We start from the raw sequence: 24,095 nt of genomic DNA, 5'->3' as shown, positions 1-24,095 counted from the left end.
GAGGTGATGCGTGGACACTCTCCAGCCATCGTTTCAATAGCAGCACAGCCTATAAAGGGGTTGCAGGTGGCATATTGTGCAAATGGCCAATTTTACGCTTCCAATTATGCAGTGGGCACTTGATATAATATGGGATTGATTTACACAAACCGGCAGACTGTCTTATATTCCCTGCTTCCCCCAACTCGCTCCTCATTGGCCATGATTTCAGTGTGTTTAATAGAGAAAAGGAATGGTTTTAGTAATAATGCGCTGATGAAGAGAGTAATACTGAGGTTAAAAGTCCACAGCTATAAAACTCGGCCCCACTTCTCCCCAGTATCCGAGAGCATGAGTTAGGCTGTTCTCCTGTCCCTCAGGATCCATCCCAGAGAACTACTGTATTCAGCTCCAGTTAGCAGCAGATAAGGCCGGAGCTCTGGGATTACCTTTACAACACATATCTTTTAAAACACAGACACACTCTTACTCTCTATTATTCACTTAAGGGAATACAATTCAGTTTACAGAATCTATTTTGGACATGTACACTCTTAAAAACAAAGGTTTCTTATTGGAACAGATGAAGACCATCCATTAAACCTTTCAATTATGAAATTTGTTCAGTTCAGTGAAATGCAGCTCCACAGAAAACAATAGTGTTGTTGTTCAGCCCCAGTCAGTTCAAAGTTGATTCAGTTCAGTTCAATAACAATGTTGATTTTGTTAAATTCACCAATAATGCTAAAAAAAGCAAAGAAAAAAGGCCATAGAAGAATAGTGTCATTATTCAGCTCAAGTCAGTTCAATGTTGATTTAAATCAGTTAACTCGCAGTGTCGATGTTGCAAAATTCATTGGTTAAATTAAAAAGCGGCTTTACAGAAGACACTAGTGTAATCTAGCGGAAAAACATTCTTCACACTACGACAAAAAAGGGTTATTTAAAAAACTGAAAGGTTCTTCCATGGCAAAAACTGGTTATTTCAGTGACACTGAACATTTATATTTGTATTTCGAAACTTTATTCGGTTGAATAGTTTTTCAACTTTCAACAAAAAAGTTAGAAAAAGTCATTAAGTCCAAATTTTTATCTAAGTTTTCCCCAACAGCCAAGCCCCCATCACCCAAACAGACCCCTGCTTTATAATTATTACAAGGGGCTCAGCTTTCAGGAGACATGGAGGGAGCATATGTGCATGGCTTTAATTCCTATTGTATTCGTTCAATCTCAGTCTAAGCAAGTGTGTCTGTGTCTGAGCTCAGGAGAGAGGGAGTGAGGGAGAGAAAGACAGAAACAAGGACCCATCTGTCAGTGAGGCGAACGAATCCCCCTTCCCACTCCAAACAGGTCCCTTGGGACTGCAAAAAAGGATAACTCACTTGTGGCAATAGTTGTGGGTGTGTGGGGTTTTTTTGGCACAGAGAAGGACTCTCAACCAAGGGAACTACAACAGCATCACAACAAGCCAGCTAGAGTAAACAACTGCTAAGTCATCGCTGGTGTGCTTAAGGAGACGCGTCCTACTAACTGTCGTTGATGTGTTGACAGGGGGTGGATGCGCTTGATTAGTCTGTTTTTTTGCTTGCCAGGTATCTGCTGAAGATGTGGTGCTTTTTTCCTTTTTTTTTTTTTTTTTTGGTGTTCGCAAATGTGACAAAAATGTGACAAATAATTTCAAATCTAGTTCAGAAAACATTTCCTATGTGGTTTTGTCAGATATAATTTTATAAATATATATATAAAAACAAATATCATACACATATTTTTTTTTTATTGGTTATTGTTTTGCATATATCCAGTTGAAGCCTAAGGTTAAATCAACTGTGAGGAATGTTCTTTCAAAACAGTGTGATATTTATGTGGCACAAATATAGTTAGGATCACTACAATGACGACAACAAATAGGAACTAATTATTTTAAAAACTAGAAAAATGCCCTATTATAGAAGTCTTTTATGCTCACCAACACTGCATTTATTTGATTTAAAAAAAGAAACCGTAATAGAATGAAATTAAAATAAGTGTTTTCGGCTTATGAAACTATACAGTCAATGAACTGAACTCTTCTGAATAACAATCTTTATGGAGAAATTCTGTAATTTGTGAACTAAAATTATCACTTGGCTGTTAAACGTATTGTTTTAATGATTCACTTTTGTGAAATATCTTAAAGTCCAATCAGTGCTTTCTGAATAAGTGCAGAAACGCAATTCCTTGGGACCGCAGAGGGGGTTAGGGGAGTGAAGCTGTCACTCCAAACAAAAAAAGAGGTCATGGGAGTTCTGTGTGCTGTTCTTCTGGATATAATTTGAACTCTAAACTGTCTCAACAGGAGGTTGTCTATTGAGTATACCGCTGGTCTCGTGGCTCTGCATTCACCGATTTTCCATGAAGACCCACTGCATGAACACTTAAGAAAGCCTCACGAAACTCTCAGAGTTCAGGTCAGATGGTAAAAAGTAGTAAATGGTCTCTTGTGGTTGTAGTGTTCACTTCTGGTTGAGGTGGACTAGAAAATGCAGCAGGCCTTGGTCCCTGAGTAAGCTGTCTGATTGTAGGGCACAAGGGAGCAGAGTTTGGGCACAACACAGTAATTCCCAATACAGGTTGCAGGTGTGACACAGCATTGTGAAACACTCGTGGGAGGTGATTTTGTGGAGAAGCAGAGTTACCCTGGGATCTTTGGGGAAGCATGACACAGTTACTATAGGTGTACATACTGTTGACACACATGTGATCCCTGGTTCATGTGGGACAGCATGTAAATGTATAAATTAACCTTTCTATGACCTTCACACAAACCGAAAATCTGAAGGCCAACTTCTCAGAAATAGATTCTCAGTGACTTGAAAATGAGTTTTAAAAGGAGAATATTCAAGCTTTTTTTTTTTTTACTTAAGTTTGTGGCTGTTTTCTTTCAAATTAATCATGATTAATTGGACATTGGTTGTTGATTGTTACCATAGCAAAGGCTTCCTATCTTCATCAGTGCATAGATTTTAACATCATTTCTATGCCGCCAAGTGGAAACCTTCCTCCTTTGTGTGAAAGGAAAGAAGCATCACCCGAGTGAACTAGCGGTATGGATATTGTTCTATTGTGTTGATTGTGTTGTCGCACGAGAGATTATGGTAGGAGGGCGACTGGCGCGTGAGCGCTGGTGCAGCAGACGCATCACTTAAGCCCATCTGTTAGTTCACCAGTGTCCGGCTTGACTTAAACTTTTAACTATTTAAGTGAGAACCTCTATACCAATTATAAATGCTGGCTAGCAATGATAAATGATAAATACAATATTTAAAAAAAAATCTTAACAATTTGTGTTTTATCATTAGATCACTGTGGATCATTTTTCCACTTCAAACTATTTAAAAGTATAGTCATTCTCTGATCTACAATACATTTAGAACGAAAATTAATTTTAAGTGTTACCAAAAGTTTTTGCAGAGAGAGTGTGAGAAAACTGTCTAGTCTTGGCCACAGATGTGCACACTTGGTGCATACAATGGGATCAGTGTGAGGACACGTGTGACCTGAAGACCCACAGTTAATAGCACACTACTACAATAGAGCCCCTACTGTGTATAAACACATAATGTGTAGCCCCATTTTGCAAAACAAAGTCAAACTTTATAAATTTAACAGGGTAAAACTTCATAAATGCTGAAAAATGCATAGAATTTTATATATAGGCCTAAACTAAAACTATAGGCGGGTGACGTCAGAGACCAGGAAGCATAAAAGCATGAGTGGCGAAGCCGGTTATCAGCCTTGTGTCTTCAGCAAGCGCTCTGTGTGTGTGTCAGTCGCTATCTGTTTGTGAGTCTTATTTAGTGTCGTTTGTCCACTGATAAACTACATTGTCAAAGCTTCAATCGAGAGAAGTTTTGGGTGAGAGTTTTCCCTGCCAAAAAAAAAAAAAAAAGGTAGGGACACACGCAGCTCGTGTGTTGTCTGCTTGAGAGTGAAGCGCGCAGTGTCAGCTCTCGAGGAAGTTGACGGCTGCAATGCAAGCCTTTGCTTCACTCTCAGAAGGCTCTCTTTGAGGAGGCGGAGCGGTGGTTGTGCTCGCGGGATTCGCCTTCGGATCTGCTGGAAGGAATGTAAGACGGGCAAGTCCCTATCTTCTTTCTTAGCCACCAGATCCGGCGCCCGCTCTCGGTGGTCGGAAGCCCACATTTGCGGTACTTTCTGCCTGATGAGAGGGTGCGACGCGCTGCCTGTCTTTCTCTGAGGAGATTGATGTGGAAAGGCGTCGATGAGCTCGCCAGTTGCACAAGCACCAGTCACACAAGGATATTATGCCTAATATTAACATAAGCAGTATTAATGAAGAGTGGAGCTCGCAGGGGGCTGATTGTGCTTTTCTCGCTGTTAAGCGTTCCGCTCTCACTGGGCACGCTCCGAGGAGTGTGTCCGTGCATGCGATCTTGCGGTCGCGGTCTTGCTGGTGCTGAGGCACGGTGGCGACTGCGATAGCGGGAATCGCACATGATCTTGCGAATGGGTTGGAGATGGCTCGTCCTATCTCCACCCGTGTTCACTAGATCTAGAGCTCGTTCTAGAGGCTTGGAAACCAGTGCTGCGGTTTCTTCGCCCTCTGAGACAGCTCGCTGCAGCATCCATCTTTCTCTGAGGAGATTGATGTTGTTTGTGTGACTGAGTAGCATAAAATAATATATATATATATGTATATATATATATATATATATATATATATATATGTATATATATATATATATATATATATATATATATATATATATATATATATATATATAAAGACATGAGCGCTGCCGAGGCAACGCGTGTATAACATTTTTCATTTTTATGTGAGTTTTTTCTACACCAGACCGTGTTGACTAGTCTGGTTGCTGACTACATTTAATTCTAAGGAATAAAATGACATATTTATCTGACTATGTGAAGTTAGATGTACAGGGGCTCTAGGGATGTGATTTCTTGTGTGAGAACACGTGTGTACCGCTCTTCCTCTGAGGAGGTTGAGGCGGTCAGGGGCTGCTGGGCTGAGCAGTCCCAACCGTGTTCCAGCCCCACGTGCCGGGGGTGTCACTTTTGTACTCCGCAGACGCTAGAGTCAAAGTGACGCTCCCAGGCTGAAGGCTTCTAGTGGAAAGCAGTTCTACGGACCGTTGTTTTCACGGGATAGCCTTCATCAAAACGTCCTGACGCCTAGGCCTAGGACGTTTTGAGGGCCAGCTCCCTCTGGGGAAGAGTGGTGTACACCGCATTACACGGTGCCCCTCTCTCCTCAGTGCCCTCAGGAGATCGTTCTGCCAACCCTGCCGGTGTTCCAGGGCGCAGCGATCTCCGGCGAGCGCTTCTCTCAGTTACCGCCCTGAAACGTAGCGGTGCTGAGAGGCTCGCTACCTCTACGGAGGTCTCTAGAGCAGCTAGTACGGTCGTACCCTGCCGGTCCACCGCTTCAGGGCATCAAGCTAGTGAATCTAGGCGCACCAGAGGCCAGTCTCGGGAGACTGGTTCCCTTAGGAGGTCACATGGCGGTGTGGGAGCCCCTGCCAAGTGTACTTCACAGGGTCCTGCCCCGAGCAGGCTGTGGTCTAGTCTTCCTAGCAGACGATGTGGGTCTGAGGACCGTCGTTTTTAGGAGACTTCACTTACTAGAGTCCTGATGCTGCGGCTCAGGACCTCGGAGGGCAGGCCCCGCTGGGGAAGAGCGGTGTACATTGCATTACACGGTGCACGTCTCTCCTCAGTGCCCTCAGGAGATCGATCTGCCAACCCTGCCGGTGTTCCAGGGCGCAGTGGTCTCCAGCGAGTGCTTCTCTCAGTTACCGCCTGGAAACGTAGCGGTGCTAAGAGGCTCGCGACCTCCTGGGAGGTTTCCAGAGCAGCTAGTTCGCTGTCTCCTGCTGGTGCGCCACTTCAGGGCACCGAGCTTATTGCTCTGATGCAACCAGAGATCAGTCTTGAGAGGCTGATTCCCTTAGTAGACTATATTGCAGCGTGAAAACTACTGCCAAATGTGTCTCAGTGGGTCCTGCACACTGTAGTAAGAGGCCAGAGAATCCAGTTCTGGTGGGCCCCAAGCAGGCTCTGGTAATGGAACAGAAGTAGACTCTCTCTGAGGACAGAGACCATCGAGGTGGTCCCTCCTCCGAGGAAGGATGAGGTGTTGTGTCCTTTTCTAGATCTGTGCTTTTTGAACCTCTCAGTCAGGGGACTGAAGTTTAGCATGCCTGCACAGGCCAAGTCTGAGGACTGGTGTGTCACGATCTATCAAAAGATGCACTTATCTCCATCCTTCTTCATCGGAAGTTCCTGAGGTTTGCTTTTGGGGGCGAAAGCCTACCAATACGGATCTTCCACTGGCCTTGCACTCTCACCCCACACTTTCACGACCCAACCACATTGACGATTGGTTGATATCAGCTCAATCTGAGCAGATGATGGTTCGGCACCGAGGTGTCGTTCTCGCTCACATGAAAGAGCTGGGGTTAAGACTTAACGCCAAGAAAAGTGTGCTTTCTCCAGTTCAGAGAACCACTTATCTGGGCATGGTGTGGGATTCGACCACGATGCAGGCACGTATGTCACCTGCTCGGATCGAGTCGATCCTCACTGCAGTCGCGAGAGTGAGAGAAGGCTGGTCACTCACTGTCAAGCAGTCACAGAGATTGCTGGGTCTGATGGCAGCTGCGTCCAACGTGAATACTATTGGCCTGCTGTACATGAGACCCCTACAGTGGTGGCTCAAGACCAAGGGGTTCTCCCTGAGGGGAAACCCACTTCGCATGCTAAAGGTCACGCGGTGCTGCCTACATGCCTTGGATATGTGGAGGAAGCCTTGGTTCTTGTCCCAGGGCCCGGTGCTGGGAGCTCCTTATCGCCGTGTGATGCTAGCGACGGACGCGTTCCTCACTGGCTGGGGTGCGGTCATGAGTGGCCACCCTGCCCGTGGTCTGTGGAGTGGTCGCCATCTGACATGGCACATCAACGGCCTGGAGATGCTGGCCGTGCTTCGTGCACTTCGTTATTTTCTCCCAGACCTAAGAGGTCACCATGTGTTGGTGTGCACCGACAACACAGCGGTGGTCTCTTACATCAACCACCAAGGAGGTCTGCACTCACGCCGTTTATACAACTAGCGTACCAGATCCTTGTGTGGGCCCAGGACGAATTCCTCTCGCTCAAAGCAGTTCACATTCCTGGGCATCTTAAAATGGGAGCAGACATCCTGTTGAGGCAGGGGCCGATGCCCGGGGAATGGCGGCTTCACACTGAGGTGATGAAGCAGAGTTGGAGATGTTGGCCAGACTCGGGTGGATCTGTTTGCGACTCGAGAGACATCGCACTGTCCCCTCTGGCTTCCTCTGACTCATCCAGCTCCACTGGGGCTGGACGCCATAGTACAGACATGGCCGAGGCTTCATCTGTAAATTTTTCCCCCGATTGTTCTGCTCTTGGGAGTTCCTGACAGACTGCGCCAGGACGGAGTTTGGGTGCTGTTAGAATCCCCGTTCTGGACGGGCCGGGTATGGTTTCTGGCCCTGATTTCTCTTTTTGACAGCACTCCATGGGAGGTTCCCGTCAGGAGAATACCCTCGATCTCCTCTCGCAGGTGGAGGGTGTGCCCCCGCATGGAGCTTAGAGGCTGTAAGTGTTGTCTCTGAGGAGGCACAACTCTTAGCATCCGGTCTCTCAACCGAGGTTGTAAGACCGTTCTCCAATCCAGAGCTCCCTCAATGAGGAAACTGTACGCCTTGAAGTGGAAGCTTTTCACTTCTTGGTGCGGAGACCGCCAGCTCGACCCAGTTAACTGCCAGGATGGTACAGTGCTGGAGTTCCTGCAGGCTCTCCGCAGGGTTGAGCCCCTCCACCCTGAAGGTCTACGTGGCGGCCATGGTGGCCTACCGCGCCCCTCTAGGCGGCCAGTCAGTGTGCAGAAACCCTCTGGTTACATGTTTCCTCCATGGTGCGCTGAGGCTGAGGCCTCCGGCCAGAGGAAGCTTATGCTAAGCGGTGATCAGGATGTTATCCTAAGCCTCGAGTCCTCTGATCTCCCCTCTCCTGGGGGTCAAGACTCACTCCTTCTGAAGTTTGGCCATTGGACGGGTTGTCCCCGAATTCTGTCAGGCTCCTTCTCTTGCTTTAGCTGTGCTCTTCCACACTAGGCAGAGATTTGAAACTCGGGCGGCGTGGGCATTCTCGTTCCCGAAGAGGAACGTCTAAGGTTACGTTTGTAACCCTGGTTCCTCGAAGGAATGAGACGCTGTGTCGCAGTGCCACACTTCCGGCATCTCTGGCCGGCGCTTGCTTCATCCTTTGAGGCTGATTACCGGCTTCACCGCTCATGCTTTTATGCTTCCTGGTCTCTGACGTCACCCGCCTATGACGTCTCGCCCTTCCATTGGACTGATTATACACGTTACTCAGAGACGCCACGCTGGACGCGTTCCCCATTCGTTCTCGACGCAGCGTCTCGTTCCTTCGAGGAACCAGGGTTACATACGTAACCTTAGACAATTTCTCTCTAAAGGCACATCCAATGATTTGTCTTTTTTTTATCACTATAATTGATGCATGTCTAAAATATTCAAATAAGGAAAAGCCTAAAACAGGCCCAATTATAATTTGAGTTTTATTTTTAGATTATGTAAAATTCAAAAATAAAACTCTAATTATAATGGCATATATGTAAAGCTTTTTCCTGTAATTGTATAGCTGCTTATATTTTCAGATTTGTATGTTGCTCTATTCTGAATACCTTCAAATTTAAAGGACTTGTTGCAACGCAATTTTGTCTGATATGTGAATTATTTATTAGCCTTTTATTTCATGCAGCAAATGCTTTAAAAGCAGTTTGAAAATTACTTTATTGCATTCCAGATGCTTTTAAAGTACTTTTCACTATACATTTTACGGGTAGATTGAATTTAAAACATTGTCATGAATTCGTTGTATTCTCATTTATAAAATAGCCAACAAGTTAATTGTTGTAGGCTAACCCGATCTCATGAAAGTGCGTATATCTCGAAAATCTGGATCAGGTCAGTCTGAGCGCTCATGGTACGCAATGTGCGTACAGCTGTACACCTGCAGGCGCCACTGCGGCTGAGTGAGTTGTCTTAGCGAAACAAAACCGTTTTGGCTTGATTAATCCAGCAGTTATTGAGCGTTATGTTTTGGTGGGCAGAGGGGCGCTAATGAGCGGACGGAGCGAATGAATGAAACGGGTGAACAACACACCTGCTCACACTGCACCAAGCTGTCACAATCATTTACTGGGACGCGCGCACGTCTTTGTATACTAGACTACTGTAATTAGAGTTAAGACCAACGTTTGACCTCGCCATAAACCAAATTGGGCTCAGGGGTATTAATACAGCACTGAGCGGGCTTTATTGGGGCAGAAACGTTAGGTCACGAAAGAAAAGCGGAGAGTAATTTAGAGTCTCAATGATAGGCTATATTCAATTAGGAAAAACCTACAAATCAACTGGTTTATTACAATCCAGTAAACGAAAATAATGTGCTGTTGGCCAACAATTCAATAATAAAAAATAGCCTAGCTCTTTTTTAAATTATTATTAATAAAGGTGACAGTCTAAAAGTTTTTTCTATATTTTAAAGTTTAAAATTAATCACTGTATGTTAATTACACCACTTAAATTGATTACTTAATTAGTATAAACCATGACTGAACACAAAACAATTTTTTTTCTTAAATAATAATAAAATATTATGCCAACATTTCTTGCTTCAAAAATGTAAAGCCTTTTAATGAAACTTCCTCCAGACATGTATTTTATAACCCTACAGTATAAAATAACAATTGAAATACGTGTTCTACATTGAATTGCACTTTGAATAACGTAATAGATTAAAATATTTGGGTCATTGACCTAAATACTGTTGACATTTGCAATCTTCTTCTCTCCAGCAAAAAACAAATGCATTGCAAAGCCTCTCACCTTACAAGGTTTATAAGGATAATGTATAAGGGAAGCCGCAACGTGCCCTTCACAGAACTGCGAACACTCAGACAAAGCTCGGGGATAAATTCACACACTTAAGTCGTGAAACTTTTGGCCACGAGCGCGCCACGCGCGTTCGGATCAGCTGGAGGGGGTAGGGGGCTTGTGGGCGGAGCTTGTGAGCATCTCTAGAAAGTCAAAGCCGGGAGTCAATGCGCCTCAGTTAGGCAAACGACACGCTCTGACGCACTAATGGAGAGCTAACGGACCTGCACTGGCGCAGACGGACTGTTGACACACACAAACCATCAGCGGGGAGTCTGGAACTTTGTTCTTCTGTTTTTACACCAATTCTTTTAAACATTTTAACAGTGCGTTCACGGTTTATGACCACGTTTTTAAAACTTTTATTGAAGCGACGCCAGGTGCTACATTAAGGTACGTTGTTGTTTTTAATAAATTACTAAAGTTACTTTTTAAAGATATTGTAGTAGGCTAATCCATGTATTAATCGAATAGATTATTATTTCAGGATTTATTACAAGATTCAGATAAAAAAAAAAAAAAAAAAAAAAAAAAAAAAAAAAAATATATATATATATATATATATATATATATATATATATATATATATATATATATATTAATTGTTTTTTTAAATATCTGAATGAAAAGGTAATCTGTGTGTATATATGTAGAGTTCAGATGCAAAAGCCTCTAAGTGACGTTTGAAATTTTCTTCTAAAGTGAGCATTTTCATCAGGCTCCTATGGGTAGTTTCAGTAATTTCACTTTAATGGCAATAAATAGTTTATTTTCTGTCCCATTAAGTAAAATAACTGAGCGCAAACATAGGAGCCTGTGAAAAAAAAAAAAAAAATATATATATATATATATAAAACATTTTAGAAGAAAATTTTAGATTCCATCTAGATTTTTAGATACCATTTTATTTTATTTTCAGGAAACAATTTAATTTAGACGTTATTATTATTGTTATTATTATTATTATTATTATTGCTATTATTATCATCATCATCATCACATAAATAAATTCAGTCGAAATGTGTGCCAAGTTTGTTCTATTCATTAGGCTAGTACAAACTTTTGTGTTGTAGGCTACTTATAAAGGAATATCAAACATGCACCAATGCATGAATACCACGAATGTTTGTGAACGGCACAGTTGAATGTAACTTTACTTAGAATCTCAACATTTTGCTAAAAAACGCGCTCTAGTTTTAAAAGAAAACAAATAGAATAGGCTATTAATCAGCGCAAGAATACCTGTTAGGACGCCGACAAATCTCTGTGACAAAAACTCATATTTAGAGACAATGCAGATGTCTTTCAAACAAATCAAATTCAACACTGTTCTAGTATTAGTGTGGCTTGGTCCTGTGTTTGTTGATTCCGGTTTACAGGCTTCCCTCAAATTAAATCCGAGTGCTTTATCTGTGGACTAAATCCAGTAGTGTCCCAGATTGGACAGCATCTCCAAAATGACTGCGGAAATCAAAGGGTTCATACAGAAAGTCTTTGCCATTAGATGGAGCATTAAAACTGAGGGAAGAAATGGAATTATAGAGCTGTAAGCTATATAATAATCATCAAAATAATCTTGCTGTCTGTCAATTCTCTCCATTATGAGGGTCTTAACTAGTGTGAGGTGCACAATTCAGTCATGCTCTGAATATCTAAACCAATAGAGTTGTAAATAAGGCTTAATTTTGATTTGAATGTACTCACAAATCTTTATCATATGCCCTCAGATCACAATGATGACCAAACCTTATGGAAAACCAGGGGATGTGACTGAGCTAGTCAACTCCCTTGGATGGATGGAGGAAGACCTCAGCTCACCGGATGGTGACCGGACACCTGAGATTAGTCACTATCCGCTACACAGGAGACCTGTAGAGATTGGGAGTGAGGATATGGAGGAAGAGGAGGAAGAGGAAGAGGTGGGTCTCGACGGTGAAAAGGCACCCAAGCGAAGAGGTCCTAAAAAGAAGAAAATGACCAAAGCCAGACAAGAGCGTTTCCATGCCAGACGAGTCAAGGCCAATGCAAGGGAACGCTCTCGCATGCATGGGCTGAACGATGCATTAGACAGCTTGCGGCGCGTAATGCCTTGTTACTCGAAGACCCAGAAGCTCTCCAAAATTGAGACCCTGCGGCTGGCCCGCAACTACATCTGGGCGCTGTCGGAGGTTTTGGAGAGTGGCCAGTCAACAGAGAGCCTTGGTTTTGTGGAGATGCTATGCAAGGGGCTTTCACAACCTACCAGCAACCTCGTGGCTGGCTGCCTCCAACTTGAACCCTCATCCATGCTGATCAACAACCTGGATGAAAAGTGCGGGGTTCCAGGAGTTGGTGGTCCTCAGGGTCACCCCATTACCTATCCCACACCGGGACTTCCCAGTCCGCCCTACGGCTCATTGGAGGCCACACACTTGCTTCATCTGAAGGGCTTCAAGGGGGCTAACTATGAGAACTCCTCACCCAACGAGTGTAGCAGCGGCACGCCACCTTATGATGGCCCTCTTACTCCACCGCTCAGCATCAGCGGCAACTTCGCCCTCAAGCGGGAGCCGTCACCACATGAGGCTGAGAGGAACTTTAACCCCCACCCGACCCATGCCACCCATTACATCTCCTCACACCCTTACCCACCTTCCTCTTTAGCTGGTCTTCCAGCTCCTCAGGGTCACCCGCTGTTCCCAGGCACCCGTTTTGAGCTTCCTTTAGACATGGCTTTTGAGCCGTTTACCCCTTCGCACATTGTGACATCACAGATGAGCAGCATTTACAGTGAATAAACAGATATCACCTCCACAGACTCTCAGCAATTCTGCCTCCTGCTCCTCAGTGTGCTTCCAGGGGCGCAGCAAATTTAAGGAGGCCCTTTGCATGTACCCTGTCTGATCCCTTAAGAGACCAGAGCAGTCAGTGAGAGAGTATCTGAAACGCAACCTACTTGTGGCACCTGAAGTACTGAGAAAGAGATGTATATTTTTCATTAATTTATTCTTGTTTTTGTCATGACTGAATTTGTTACTTCTTTAAATGTTATTTTCAATTGTTTGGGGGTTGTATTCTGTATAAACTTGATGTTCTCCAGCTCAAATTGGATGATGACTTTGGTACACTTGCCATTAAAGTGCATCTCTACTGATACATAGACAAACTGGAAGGTTTTTACTATCTTTGGCACTGTTCAACCAGATGCCGATTTCCCACTAAACAGAACACAAGAAAAAAATTATAATAGGAAGAATAAAAGAAAAGGACAAATTTAGTACACTACATTTGCCATAACAAATGCATTTATTTATGACTGTATTTAATATTTATTTTGATGACAATTGTATGTTTTGAAAAATTTCTCAGCACTGTTTTTGTTTTTTGTTTTTTTGGTACACTGCCAGTCACTGCTACCAATTATCATAAAGTATCTAATTTATTTATTGGAATTAATTCAGTAAAATGTATTTTTGTCATTCTCCACAATATTTGTCATTTTGCTGAAGCATTTGTATATATTTACCTGTTTCGCACTTAATAAAATAAATATTCTTATATAATATGACACATTTGTTTCTTCATTTTGCATTTTTATCATTGTTTATCATTGTTTAGAGATTCTATAATGTAAACTGAAAACATAATGAAACATTTTACCAGCTAGAATAATAATTTTAACAATGAAACCAGAAATAAAAAAATACATTGTATTAGATAATAATGCAATTTTGTCTTGATAATCAAAAGTTTCACCATTATGCTTGATCTTTATTTCATAGTCATGCTGAATATTCTCTAATGTATGACCAAATCACTTAATTTGTAAGGTGATCATAGATATAATAATCATATAGAATCATATGTATAATAGCCATTTTACTGATTAATATTAGTCTTATGATGGGCATGGGATTCATTGGAGCATGTGGAGCCATGGGAACACATAGCTGTGGAACAGGTGACTGTGTCATGGGATCCCCTTTCATTCTCACTTGCATTTTCCCAGCCTTTTCATTGTCAAAATGGTTGGGGAAATCAACAAAACAAAACAAGCACACAAAAAGGGGGTTAATGATGTATAGGGAGAAAAAAGAGGGTGAAAATGTTTGCAGACATTCATTGCATTTTTCCACAAACCTTTAAATCATTGAAGTACAGGGCGATCGTTGACTTTAGCTCTGTGCTCATACCGGACAATGCGATGCCTCTCCAAATGGACTAACAGAGGGACGATGGGGTGACAAGCCAGAGAACCTGTGTGTGAACGTGTGTTTATTGTTGGAAGCGGCACTAAGATGAGAATGGGTGCCTCAGAGGGTGTTTTGCCTGAAGTGGACCCCGCCTCATCCACCACTCTAAAGGTTGTCTTTTCCAGCCCTGGCAAGGCGAGAGAAGTGAAGGAGAAAAAGGGAGCGATTGTTTTAGCGGGCACCACTGGTCTATTGTAAGTGCAGTGTGTTCTTTCTCTTGACCTCTGACCTGCATTGTTGTGAGGCTGTTCGTTCAGAGAGCCGCGACAGCTGGGAGAACTGCGGGGGGCCGATGGACAGCTGGGGCCAAACTAGTGAGAGAGAGAGCGAGGGAGAAAAGAGAAAGTGGGAGAGGGAGTAGACCAAAACAGAGGAGGTGAACAAGGCCTTATTCTTGAGTGACCCCTTTCCCTGTCCTCTTGTGGGTCTGCTGGGCATTGGAATGACACATTGTTCCACGCACTGAGACGGTGAGTGTGGCCGAAGATGAGGAAAGGACAGAATAGATGGAGTTAAGTGAAGGCTTTCAAGCTGTGCTGTCAAGAGCATTCGGGGAAAAAAGTAAAAGTGAGATCAAATTATGAGAAATTAAATCTAAATATGACTTTTAACCTGTAGCTGATTGTATGTCCCTTTAACTGTGGCTTTGCAAGTACTCATGCAGCAATGCAATTTACTGCCCATAGAAGTTATACAAGCTATACAAATTTTTTTAACATTCTTTGTCTTTGGCATTGTTCTTTGCAAATACATCAGCCGTCTGTGCAGAACTCAGCAGGGCTGAAATAAGACAACGATTTCAGAGTTGTCAGCTGCTGTCGACATATCTTTTGAAAATAGATGAGAAGGCACAGAGAAATGTGCTAGCAATAATGAAAAGGCATGTGAAGATTGTAGCATTTCTCTATAGGGCAGATGGTCATTGCTGTGACCTCTATGCCACAGCAAATACCCATACAAAGTAAAAAAATAAAAAATATTAGAAGAATATTACTATCTTAGTGTGATGTTTGTTTAGACCCTAAAAGACCATAAATTAATTTTAAATCTTATTCTAATACAGCCATAGCTCAAAGGATTTATTCTGCCTGTGACCACGTCAGGTGAATAAGACAGATGATTATTGGATGCAGTGGCCCAAATACATTTTAGCCATTTTAAGCTAAAAGAAATGTATTAATTTCATTGCATCAATGAATAAAATTTCTAAATAAGTAGCATTTATATAAATAAACACCTTTCAACTTTATCAATTCACAAAATGTTACATTTATAAAACAGTATACTTCAAAATACATATTGTATGTAGAACTTAACAGAAATGTATGATTGTTAGTCTTATCTGAACATAGTTGATGAACTACACTTGTAACTCTAAAAACCTGTGTGAACTTGAGGGGATCTGACTTCATACATCCACTAAAAAATCACTTTAAGACATTCTCTGCAAGTCATGTAATCACATATTTCTTAAAGTGTGGCTATACAGTGTTCAAATACTTTTTGGGGCAATCGCAAATCTTCCTTTTCTGCACAAGGTAATTACATAAGTTGCGTGTAGTCGTGAATTTAAAATGCGAGTTATAGAGGAGGAGTGGATGAAGGGACATAAAAGTGTAGTCTGAAACCTTTTTCACTCCTCCCCAGTTTTTTTGTCTCTCTGGCACTAATCCATTGGCCAAACAACGCAGTCTCCCACTAAATGAAAGGTCCTGATCCATAGGGGGGAGATGGGGATAAAGCATTGTGATTAAGATTGTATTAATGGGGCCATAGGAGGCTGGAAGGCTTTAATCAGTGTCTGTGCTGCCGTAATCCCCTCTCTTTAAGCTTCAGCTAACGCTGTGATCCTCCTCCTCATGAGTCACATCACACACACTTGCACAAACACACTGGATAGGCCAGAGAATGGGGAGGTCAATGTACAGAGAAGGAGTACAATGAAACTGATAGGTGACTTATGCTAGAAGGCAACTGGACGAGGAAACTGGGAGGAGGAGGTTTGGAGAAAGAATAATAATTAATAAAAAAATAATGAATCTACAAGATGGATGGATGGACGAACAGACAGACAGACATGTAGACAGATAGATGGACAGATAGATTGATTGCTTGACAGATAGATAGATTGATTGCCAGACAGACAGACAGACATTTTCCAGAACAGCAGACAGTGTGCACCTGCCCAGTGAGCTCAGATAATACTAAAGAGTGACGGCGAGAGCCAAATTCAATGATGATCCAGAGCAGAGGAAAGGTAAAGGGAGGTTAGAGTTCACAGAAGGGTGGAACAAACCATTTAAGTGACATTGTGAGGCAAGACTAGTCTACTCAGAGCTTTGTGAGAGTGCTGGGTTGTCAAAGTTAAAGAGCTTCTAATAGGATGGGGATGCTGTCATGTTTACGCTGTCTCCCCCCTCTACACGCCCACTGTATTGTGGAGGTGGCCCGGCTTTGAGCCCCCACAATGGCTGGAGAGGAGGGACAGATGGGGGTCCCTATGGAAAAAGGCACAAAAAGAAAGCAAAGTAGGAGGGCCCGACTGTGTGAGATAGAGCCTGCAGTTAGCTCACACTCATTGCAGAGCAAAGTAATGGAGAGTAAAAGAGAAATGGATGGGAAAAGTAAGAAAGAAATGGAAAAGGGGAGGGGAAAGGTCACAAAGAGATTTGAGAGATGTGTAATCATCTATATATGCTATACAGTATAAGCCTGAATGTACAGGTGCCCTTCATAAGTCTAAATGGTGAAGCATGATGGAGGTTTCAGAGTGGGTCACTGTATGGAAAAATCTTAAAGAGCTATATGTTCACTTCATAACTGCACTATTCATTTGGCAATTCACAAAATAAGTCAACAAATATTATTCTGACCATCAAAAACAATACTGATTTATGTTATCTGTTTAACATCAACTTGTTGGCATAAATAAAATGTTTACTGATGAATTTGGCCAAATTAGAAAATACATATAACACACACACACACACACACACACACACACACACACACACACACACACACACACACACACACACACACACACACACACACACACACACACACACACACACACACACACACACACACACACACACACATTGACTTGCTTGAAATAGTAATTTATTAGTTTATTCTTTTTTCCATACTGTGGAAGTCAATAGGGACCAGATACTGTTTGGTTACCCACATTCTTTGAAATATCTTCTTATGTGATCAGCAGAAGAAAGAACGTTTTGAGGGTGAGTAAATGATGTCAGCACTTTCATTTTTGGGTAACATCCCATTACAAAATTATACTGATTAATGAGTTAATATTATATACATTTTATATGCAATATAATTAGTTTCTATATTTACATAATATAATTTAGTTATTAATTTAATGAATAATGCTAAAACTAACATTAGAATTATTCTACTACTATCACATTACAGTTTTTTTCGATTGCTAAATGACAGTGGGCACAACTGGAGTCACATATGCAAAACTCTAACTACAGTCTGCACAGCAGCAGTTCATGTGGACCAAACTCTAGTTCGTTTTTCATTGCTTGAACACAGTTTTCAAAACTCTACACACTTATCCCACGACTTTAACCACAACCTGCACAACACTGTGGATTTACAGCACTTTGTTCAAATGCTAACACACTGCTGTCAAAACTGTGAACCACACATTCAAAACAGAATAGATTTCAGCCTTGTGCCTTTCAAACACTGCTGATTGCAGTTTCAGGATTAGCCCCTCAATTATTTGTTCGAATTACAGTATGTACTTTTAGTTTCTACCTTTTTTCCTCATTACTGTAATTCTGTAAATTACTACAGACTATTGAAGCAAACTGCTAATTTTCATTTACCTTAAAGAATTGTTATGTTCTAAAAATGTAAATAAATCATGTGAAAGAATGTCACTCTTTTCTTTGAAGAAAATATGACTTTGTATGTCACTGAAATAGTTCAAACTGTAAAGATGAAAAGTGAGTATTTTCTGTATTGGTGTTTGATGCTAGTGTTTTTCCTCTCCGTGTGTTCTGAGTGACAGTGTGTGTTATCTCAATGAGGGTTGTGTGTAGTGTTTGGCTGCACTGAGTCTGTTTTGAGCCATGTGTTAAGAGTTGTGTTGCTTGGAATGAGTTTTGCAGGTGATGTGAACTGTTTAGCTCAGGTGACTGTTGCTAGTGCAGACTGTAGTTAGAGTTTTGCACATGTAGCTCCAGTTGTGCTCACTGTCATTTAGCAATAAAAAAAAACTGTAATAGAAATACAATAACAAGACAGGAATAAGTTTCTATTTTCATTTAAGAGTAGATAAACCTTAGTATGCATACATGTATGGTTTGTTAATTACTGGCTGTTACATACATTTGATAAATAAATAAATAAATAAATCAAATGTTAAACAGTCGGTCTGTTCTAAACATGGGTAGAATAAGTCTTTGTTTGGTCGTCTGGCCCCTGCATGAGCTAATCTACGCTCTTCCAGGTGAGTCCCTCAGCATTAATTTGGCTCAGTGTGTCATAAAGGCTGAATGGGGTGGGAGTTGAATTATGAAAGGAGGGGATGCTGAGCGGAGGTGAGGTAGGGGTGTGTGGCGGAGCCTCTTCTGGTGTAAGATGAGGAGAGCCGAGGGGGAGGACCTGCGCACAGCAACAGATGGGCCCCAATGGCGCTCTCAGGTTGTAAACTTTCTGTTGGGAACATCTGTCAGTTTGTCCATATGCCACATTTTGAGAGGCAAAGCCCCAGTCAGTGTAGAGTGTGGACACCTGTCATTCCCTGTGATCAGACAGGAAGTGATGGACTGTGCACCAATATTATATATTTTTATGCTGCTCATGTGATGTAGGCATGACAATTACTACAGCTGAAAGGCAGACAACTAATTGTTAATGCTAACTGAACTATTAACAGACTTAACAAATCCAAAATGTCTATAATGCCTGCATGCATATAGCCAGGAGCGGGGAGCTGCTGGACAATTCAATATTTACAAGTTGTGAAAAGAAACTTCCACAAAATGATGCAACTCCGCGAAATCAAAATGGTAAGACCATTGTTATTTTGAAAATTTAAGGGATCTCTTCTGAGCTTCTCCTCTACATGAGTGTTACATCATCTTTTTTTTTATGTCTTATTTTTCTATTTGCTCTGTTGCGAGTGGATAAAGGAGAATTAAGCAGTTGATCGGGCTCAGTGTCCAGAGTGTTGCATTAGACAGTAATCCAGGGCATAGGAAGGGGGAGATGGGATAGCATCTCTAATCCCTCGCCAACCCCATCCCAAACACACATACACACAAACTAAAGCTGTTTACACAGTTATCACTAAAGAATGCCTCACATTTTATTTCAAAGTATGGCGCAGGATTCACCGAAGAACAAATTTCCTAACAGACCTTGTTTCTTTACTTTCTGCACCTCAAAACACTGACAATCCTCAGTACCAGAGCTCACTGAGCCCTCCAGTTGTAGACTTGGTTTTTACCCAGAGTTCTCCCCAACTCCATACCATCTACAGTGACAGATGTTATGGGGCAACAGTTGGTATTGAGAGGGAGGGTCTCAGGGCCATCTGCCCAGGGTCAAGTTTGGATGGAAGAAGGTCTCACAAAAGAGAAAATGTGGCATGTTGATCAAGAATAGTGTTGAATACTTCTAGATATTTTATTAAACCACTAAAACCTGTGGTCATTATTTTCAGAAACTGAAGGTGGAGTCAAAGATGGTACAGGAATGTTTCCCAATTCACACACTGCCTCTCAAAAGAGTCCAAAGCTGTAGGCATCAGTGGAAAAATATATAAATAATAATTATATATCTATATATTTATTGGTGTTGTTCAAACACAGCATACCATTAAAATTATTTAACATCACTGTATAATTTAACCGATTTCCCCCTCAGAGGAAAATGGGTCACAGGAAATCAGTTAAATTATACATATACATTTTATTAAAAGTACCCCAAAAAAAGAAAAGAAAAAAACATAAAAACCTATAATGAACATGCCATATTATGCTGGTTGACTACTATATGTGTGTGTACAGTCATGGCCAAAAGTTTTGGCAGTGACAAATTTTGTGTTTTGCAACATTTGTTGCTTCAGTATTTATAGATTACTTTTCTATGGTATACTGAAAAGTAATGATAAGATAAGTTTTAATGGCTAAAAAAATATAATGAGTCAATATTTAGTGTTGACCCTTGTTCTTCATAACCTCTGCAGTTCTCTCTGGCATGCTGGATATTAGCTTCTGGGCCAAATCCTGACTGATGGTGACCATTCTTGATTTATTAGTTCTCAGAGTTGATCACAATTTGTGGGCTTCTGCTTGTCCACTTGCCTTTTGAGGACTGACCACAGGTTCTCTATGGGATTGAGAGCCTGGGGAGTTGCCTGGCCATGGATTCAAAATTTCAATGTAATGATCTTCAAGCCACTTCTTGATCACTCTTAATTTGTGAAATTGTGCTCCATCATGAGGAAAATGCACGGATCATCACCAAATTGCTCATGGATCGTTTTGATACCATTCTTTATTCATAGCTGTGTTTTTGGGCAGACTTATGAGAGCCCACTCCTTTGGTTGAAAAGCAATCCCACACATGGATGGTCTCAGGTTGCTTCACTGTTGGTACGTCACAGGACTCATGGTAGCGTTCACCTTTTCTTTTTCCAAACAATCGATTTTCCAGATGTCCCAAACAGTTAGAAGGGAGCTTCATCATAGAAAATAACTTCGCACCAGTCTTCTGCAGTCCAATCCTTGTACTTCCTGCAGAATTTCAGGCTGTCCTTGACGTCTTTCTTTGAGAAAAGTAGCTTCTTTGCTGCCCTTCTTGACACCAGGATGTTATCCAAAAGTCTTGGCCTCAATGCACGTGCAGATGCTCTCAGACCAACTTGCTTTCATTCCTGAGCAACCTCTGCACTGCTGGGGACCCAATTCTGTCTTACTCCTCAGGAGGAGACAATCCTGGCATTTGCTGGATGCTCTGGGATGTCCTCAAGACTTCTTTACTGCAGTTGAACCTCTCCCTTGAAGTTCTTGACGATCCGGTAAATGGTTCTTTCAGGTGCAATACTCTTTGTAGCAATTTCCTTTCATGTGAGGCCATTTTGACGCAAAGTGATGACGGCTGCACAGGTTTCTTTGATGGTGACCATTGCTAAGAAGAACACAATGATTGGAAACGCTTCTTCCCTCCTTTTATAGCAATCAGTACAATCTATTTAGTATGATGGTGATTTTACTTGACTAGTACTCATTCACATCAAATTCAGGATCAAAAAACAATGCAATTTTTTATTATTATTTTTTTTTTTTTTGGCCAATGAAGCTTTTAGCAATTATTTAAAATTCATCTGATCACTCTACAAAATAATCTCGAAACAATGTGAATGCACACCACAACATCTTAAGCGGCAAACTTTGCAAAGCACAAAATGTGTGTCACTGCCAAAACTTTTGTCCATGACTGTACACCACAAATGCATTTCACACAATGTAGATTCGAAGCCGCTCCTGTTCCAGCTGAAAATACTCAATGTCTGTGAGTTTGTCAGACGTCTTTTTCATTTGAAGAAAGGCACAACTGGGGAAACGCTTGGGATGTTCAGACCTTAATGAAAGGACAGTCAATAAAAGTGGTGAAATCTTTTCCCCTTTTCCACCCAAAGGCAACTGTTACAATCTCAGGTTTAGTAACATAGAGAAATAAACAATAAGAGGTGTGCTCAGAATAACAATGGCCATAGATTATAAAGGTGTGCTTCAGGAACTCACCAGGGGTTGTCTTCTAGCTCCCAGCCCTCCAGCTCTCTGAGACAGTAGAAACAGCAGGCTACGTCTGGCTCATTCTCACTAGGACAGTGCACAAAACCTGCCTTGGCCAACCGAAGAGAGGATTCAGTGTATCTTCATTACTTTTAATTAAAGCAGCAGTGGATTTGTTACAGTGCCTGTACTCAAAACAGTTAGTTTATTATTAGCCTATTTCTCTCTTTTTCCCCTTACTTACACGCTCAGCAATTCTAAATTTGTGATGTTACTGATGTAGATTATAAGTATGTATTATACTGTATTAAATTAATAAACAATTCGCACAAAAATTATAATGTACACCAAAACTAGTAAAGTTCATGGCACACATTAAAATAAGTAGTGTAATGTCTCCCTCTGCTGGACGAACATAAACACGCGCAAATTAAAATTTTACTAAAAAGGTTTCTTGTTTTAAAACCTTAATGACACGTAGGAAAGTCTCATATGACGCAAGAGAAAATTAATCTTTAGAGCTTTTTTGAAAAAATGCTAACAAAATATCTGATAAAAGTTAAAAAAGCAATTTTCTAGGAACAAAACTCCTGAAATTATATATATTTTTAAAATATTTTTGGATAAGTTATTTTATGAGTGCTGTGCCATTTGCATTTAACTCAATTACAAAATTCTATTTTAGACTATGCTATAAAACCACACTGCTTCGGAATGGAGACCTCAAGTCATGCATAATCCTTAACAAGCCCTGTAAAGATTCCTGTTTAATGTAGTTAACTGCTACATGCTGCACACATAGTTCTGTGATAGAAATCTAGATTTCCACAAGCTGCACATCATCACACATTTTACACAAACTTCAGCCTATAGAGGTCTCAGCAAGTTGTGTCCCTTCTTATTTGGACCAGACAAGTAAGAACTGTAAGCCAATACATACACCATAAAGTGAGATCATAGTGAGTGGCAGACAACATTAATGGTTTGTGGTGTGAGTGTTTGGAAGCTGTTTATGTTTATGTGGGTAGGGAGAGGCCCTGTTGCTGTCACCATGCTCTGTAACTGTATCTTACTGCGCCTGGCTGCTGAAATGTGCTTACTGCTTAAAAAAAGTGACCCCTCAACCATTCTCTGCCCTTCATCTGTTAGTAACTTCCCTGTGACTGTTAGTTTGTGTGTCACAAACAAATTCTGCTGTTAATATGATAATCTGTCTGCAAGGTGAAACTGAGATCATGCAGAAATTATTTGTGTGATTCTGAGACTTTGAGAAGAACTGCGGCTGCTTGTTCTCTCTTTTGTGCTATTAAGTTCCGTATCAGTTACAAATTATCATTACTTACCTATAAGGCCCTAAATGGTTTAGCTCCTGCGTACCTAACTAGCCTTCTACCACGCTACAACCCATCACGCACCCTAAGGTCACAAAACGCTGGACTTTTGGTAGTTCCTAGGATAGCAAAGTCCACTAAAGGAGGTAGAGCTTTTTCACATTTGGCTCCCAAACTCTGGAATAGCCTTCCTGATAATGTTCGGGGTTCAGACACACTCTCTCTGTTTAAATCTAGATTAAAAACGCATCTCTTTCGCCAAGCATTCGAATAATGTATCTCTTAAATTGTGAGTGTAGTTGCATCTGCATTTTTATTCTTTAGTTTGGGTTAAACTAATTTTACTTTGTTGGATCAGCAGCTATGCTAATGATGTCTCTATTTTGTTTCTATGTTTTGCATTATATTTTGCCCTTCTATGTTTCTAGGATTTACACAAGCTCCAGTCTGAATCCAGAACACCTGAGAAGAGATGATGCTGACCCTCAGAGGACCCCAGATGATGCTAACCTTGAATCAACAAACAGAACTAACAATTATTGCTACATGTGTGACTGCATCCTATAATTACTATTAATTAATAATATTGATAGTTCATCATCTAGCTGACTACGTCTTGTATTATTATTATTATTTTTATTTTTCTAAAATCCTGTCAAACGTGCACAAACTACTAGCTACTACTAAATATTGTAGAAACATAATTTTCTGTAAAGTTGCTTTGTAACGATTTGTATTGTAAAAAGCGCTATACAAATAAAC

General features: G+C 41.3%; 1 protein-coding gene across 1 annotated transcript; it reads left to right on the top strand.

Moving 5' to 3' along the window:
• The first annotated feature begins 10,152 nt into the window (after window positions 1-10,152).
• Window positions 10,153-13,537, top strand: LOC132129513 (neurogenic differentiation factor 4-like). Its single transcript, XM_059541143.1, has 2 exons — window positions 10,153-10,379; window positions 11,714-13,537. The coding sequence occupies exon 2, from the start codon at window positions 11,720-11,722 to the stop codon at window positions 12,761-12,763; it is 1,044 nt and encodes a 347-aa protein (XP_059397126.1). The 5' UTR covers window positions 10,153-10,379; window positions 11,714-11,719; the 3' UTR covers window positions 12,764-13,537.
• Window positions 13,538-24,095: the final 10,558 nt, after the last annotated feature.

Source organism: Carassius carassius, chromosome 46 (genome assembly GCF_963082965.1).
Source record: "Carassius carassius chromosome 46, fCarCar2.1, whole genome shotgun sequence".
Lineage (NCBI taxonomy): Eukaryota > Metazoa > Chordata > Actinopteri > Cypriniformes > Cyprinidae > Carassius > Carassius carassius.
This window is presented reverse-complemented; position numbering and strand designations above follow the sequence as displayed.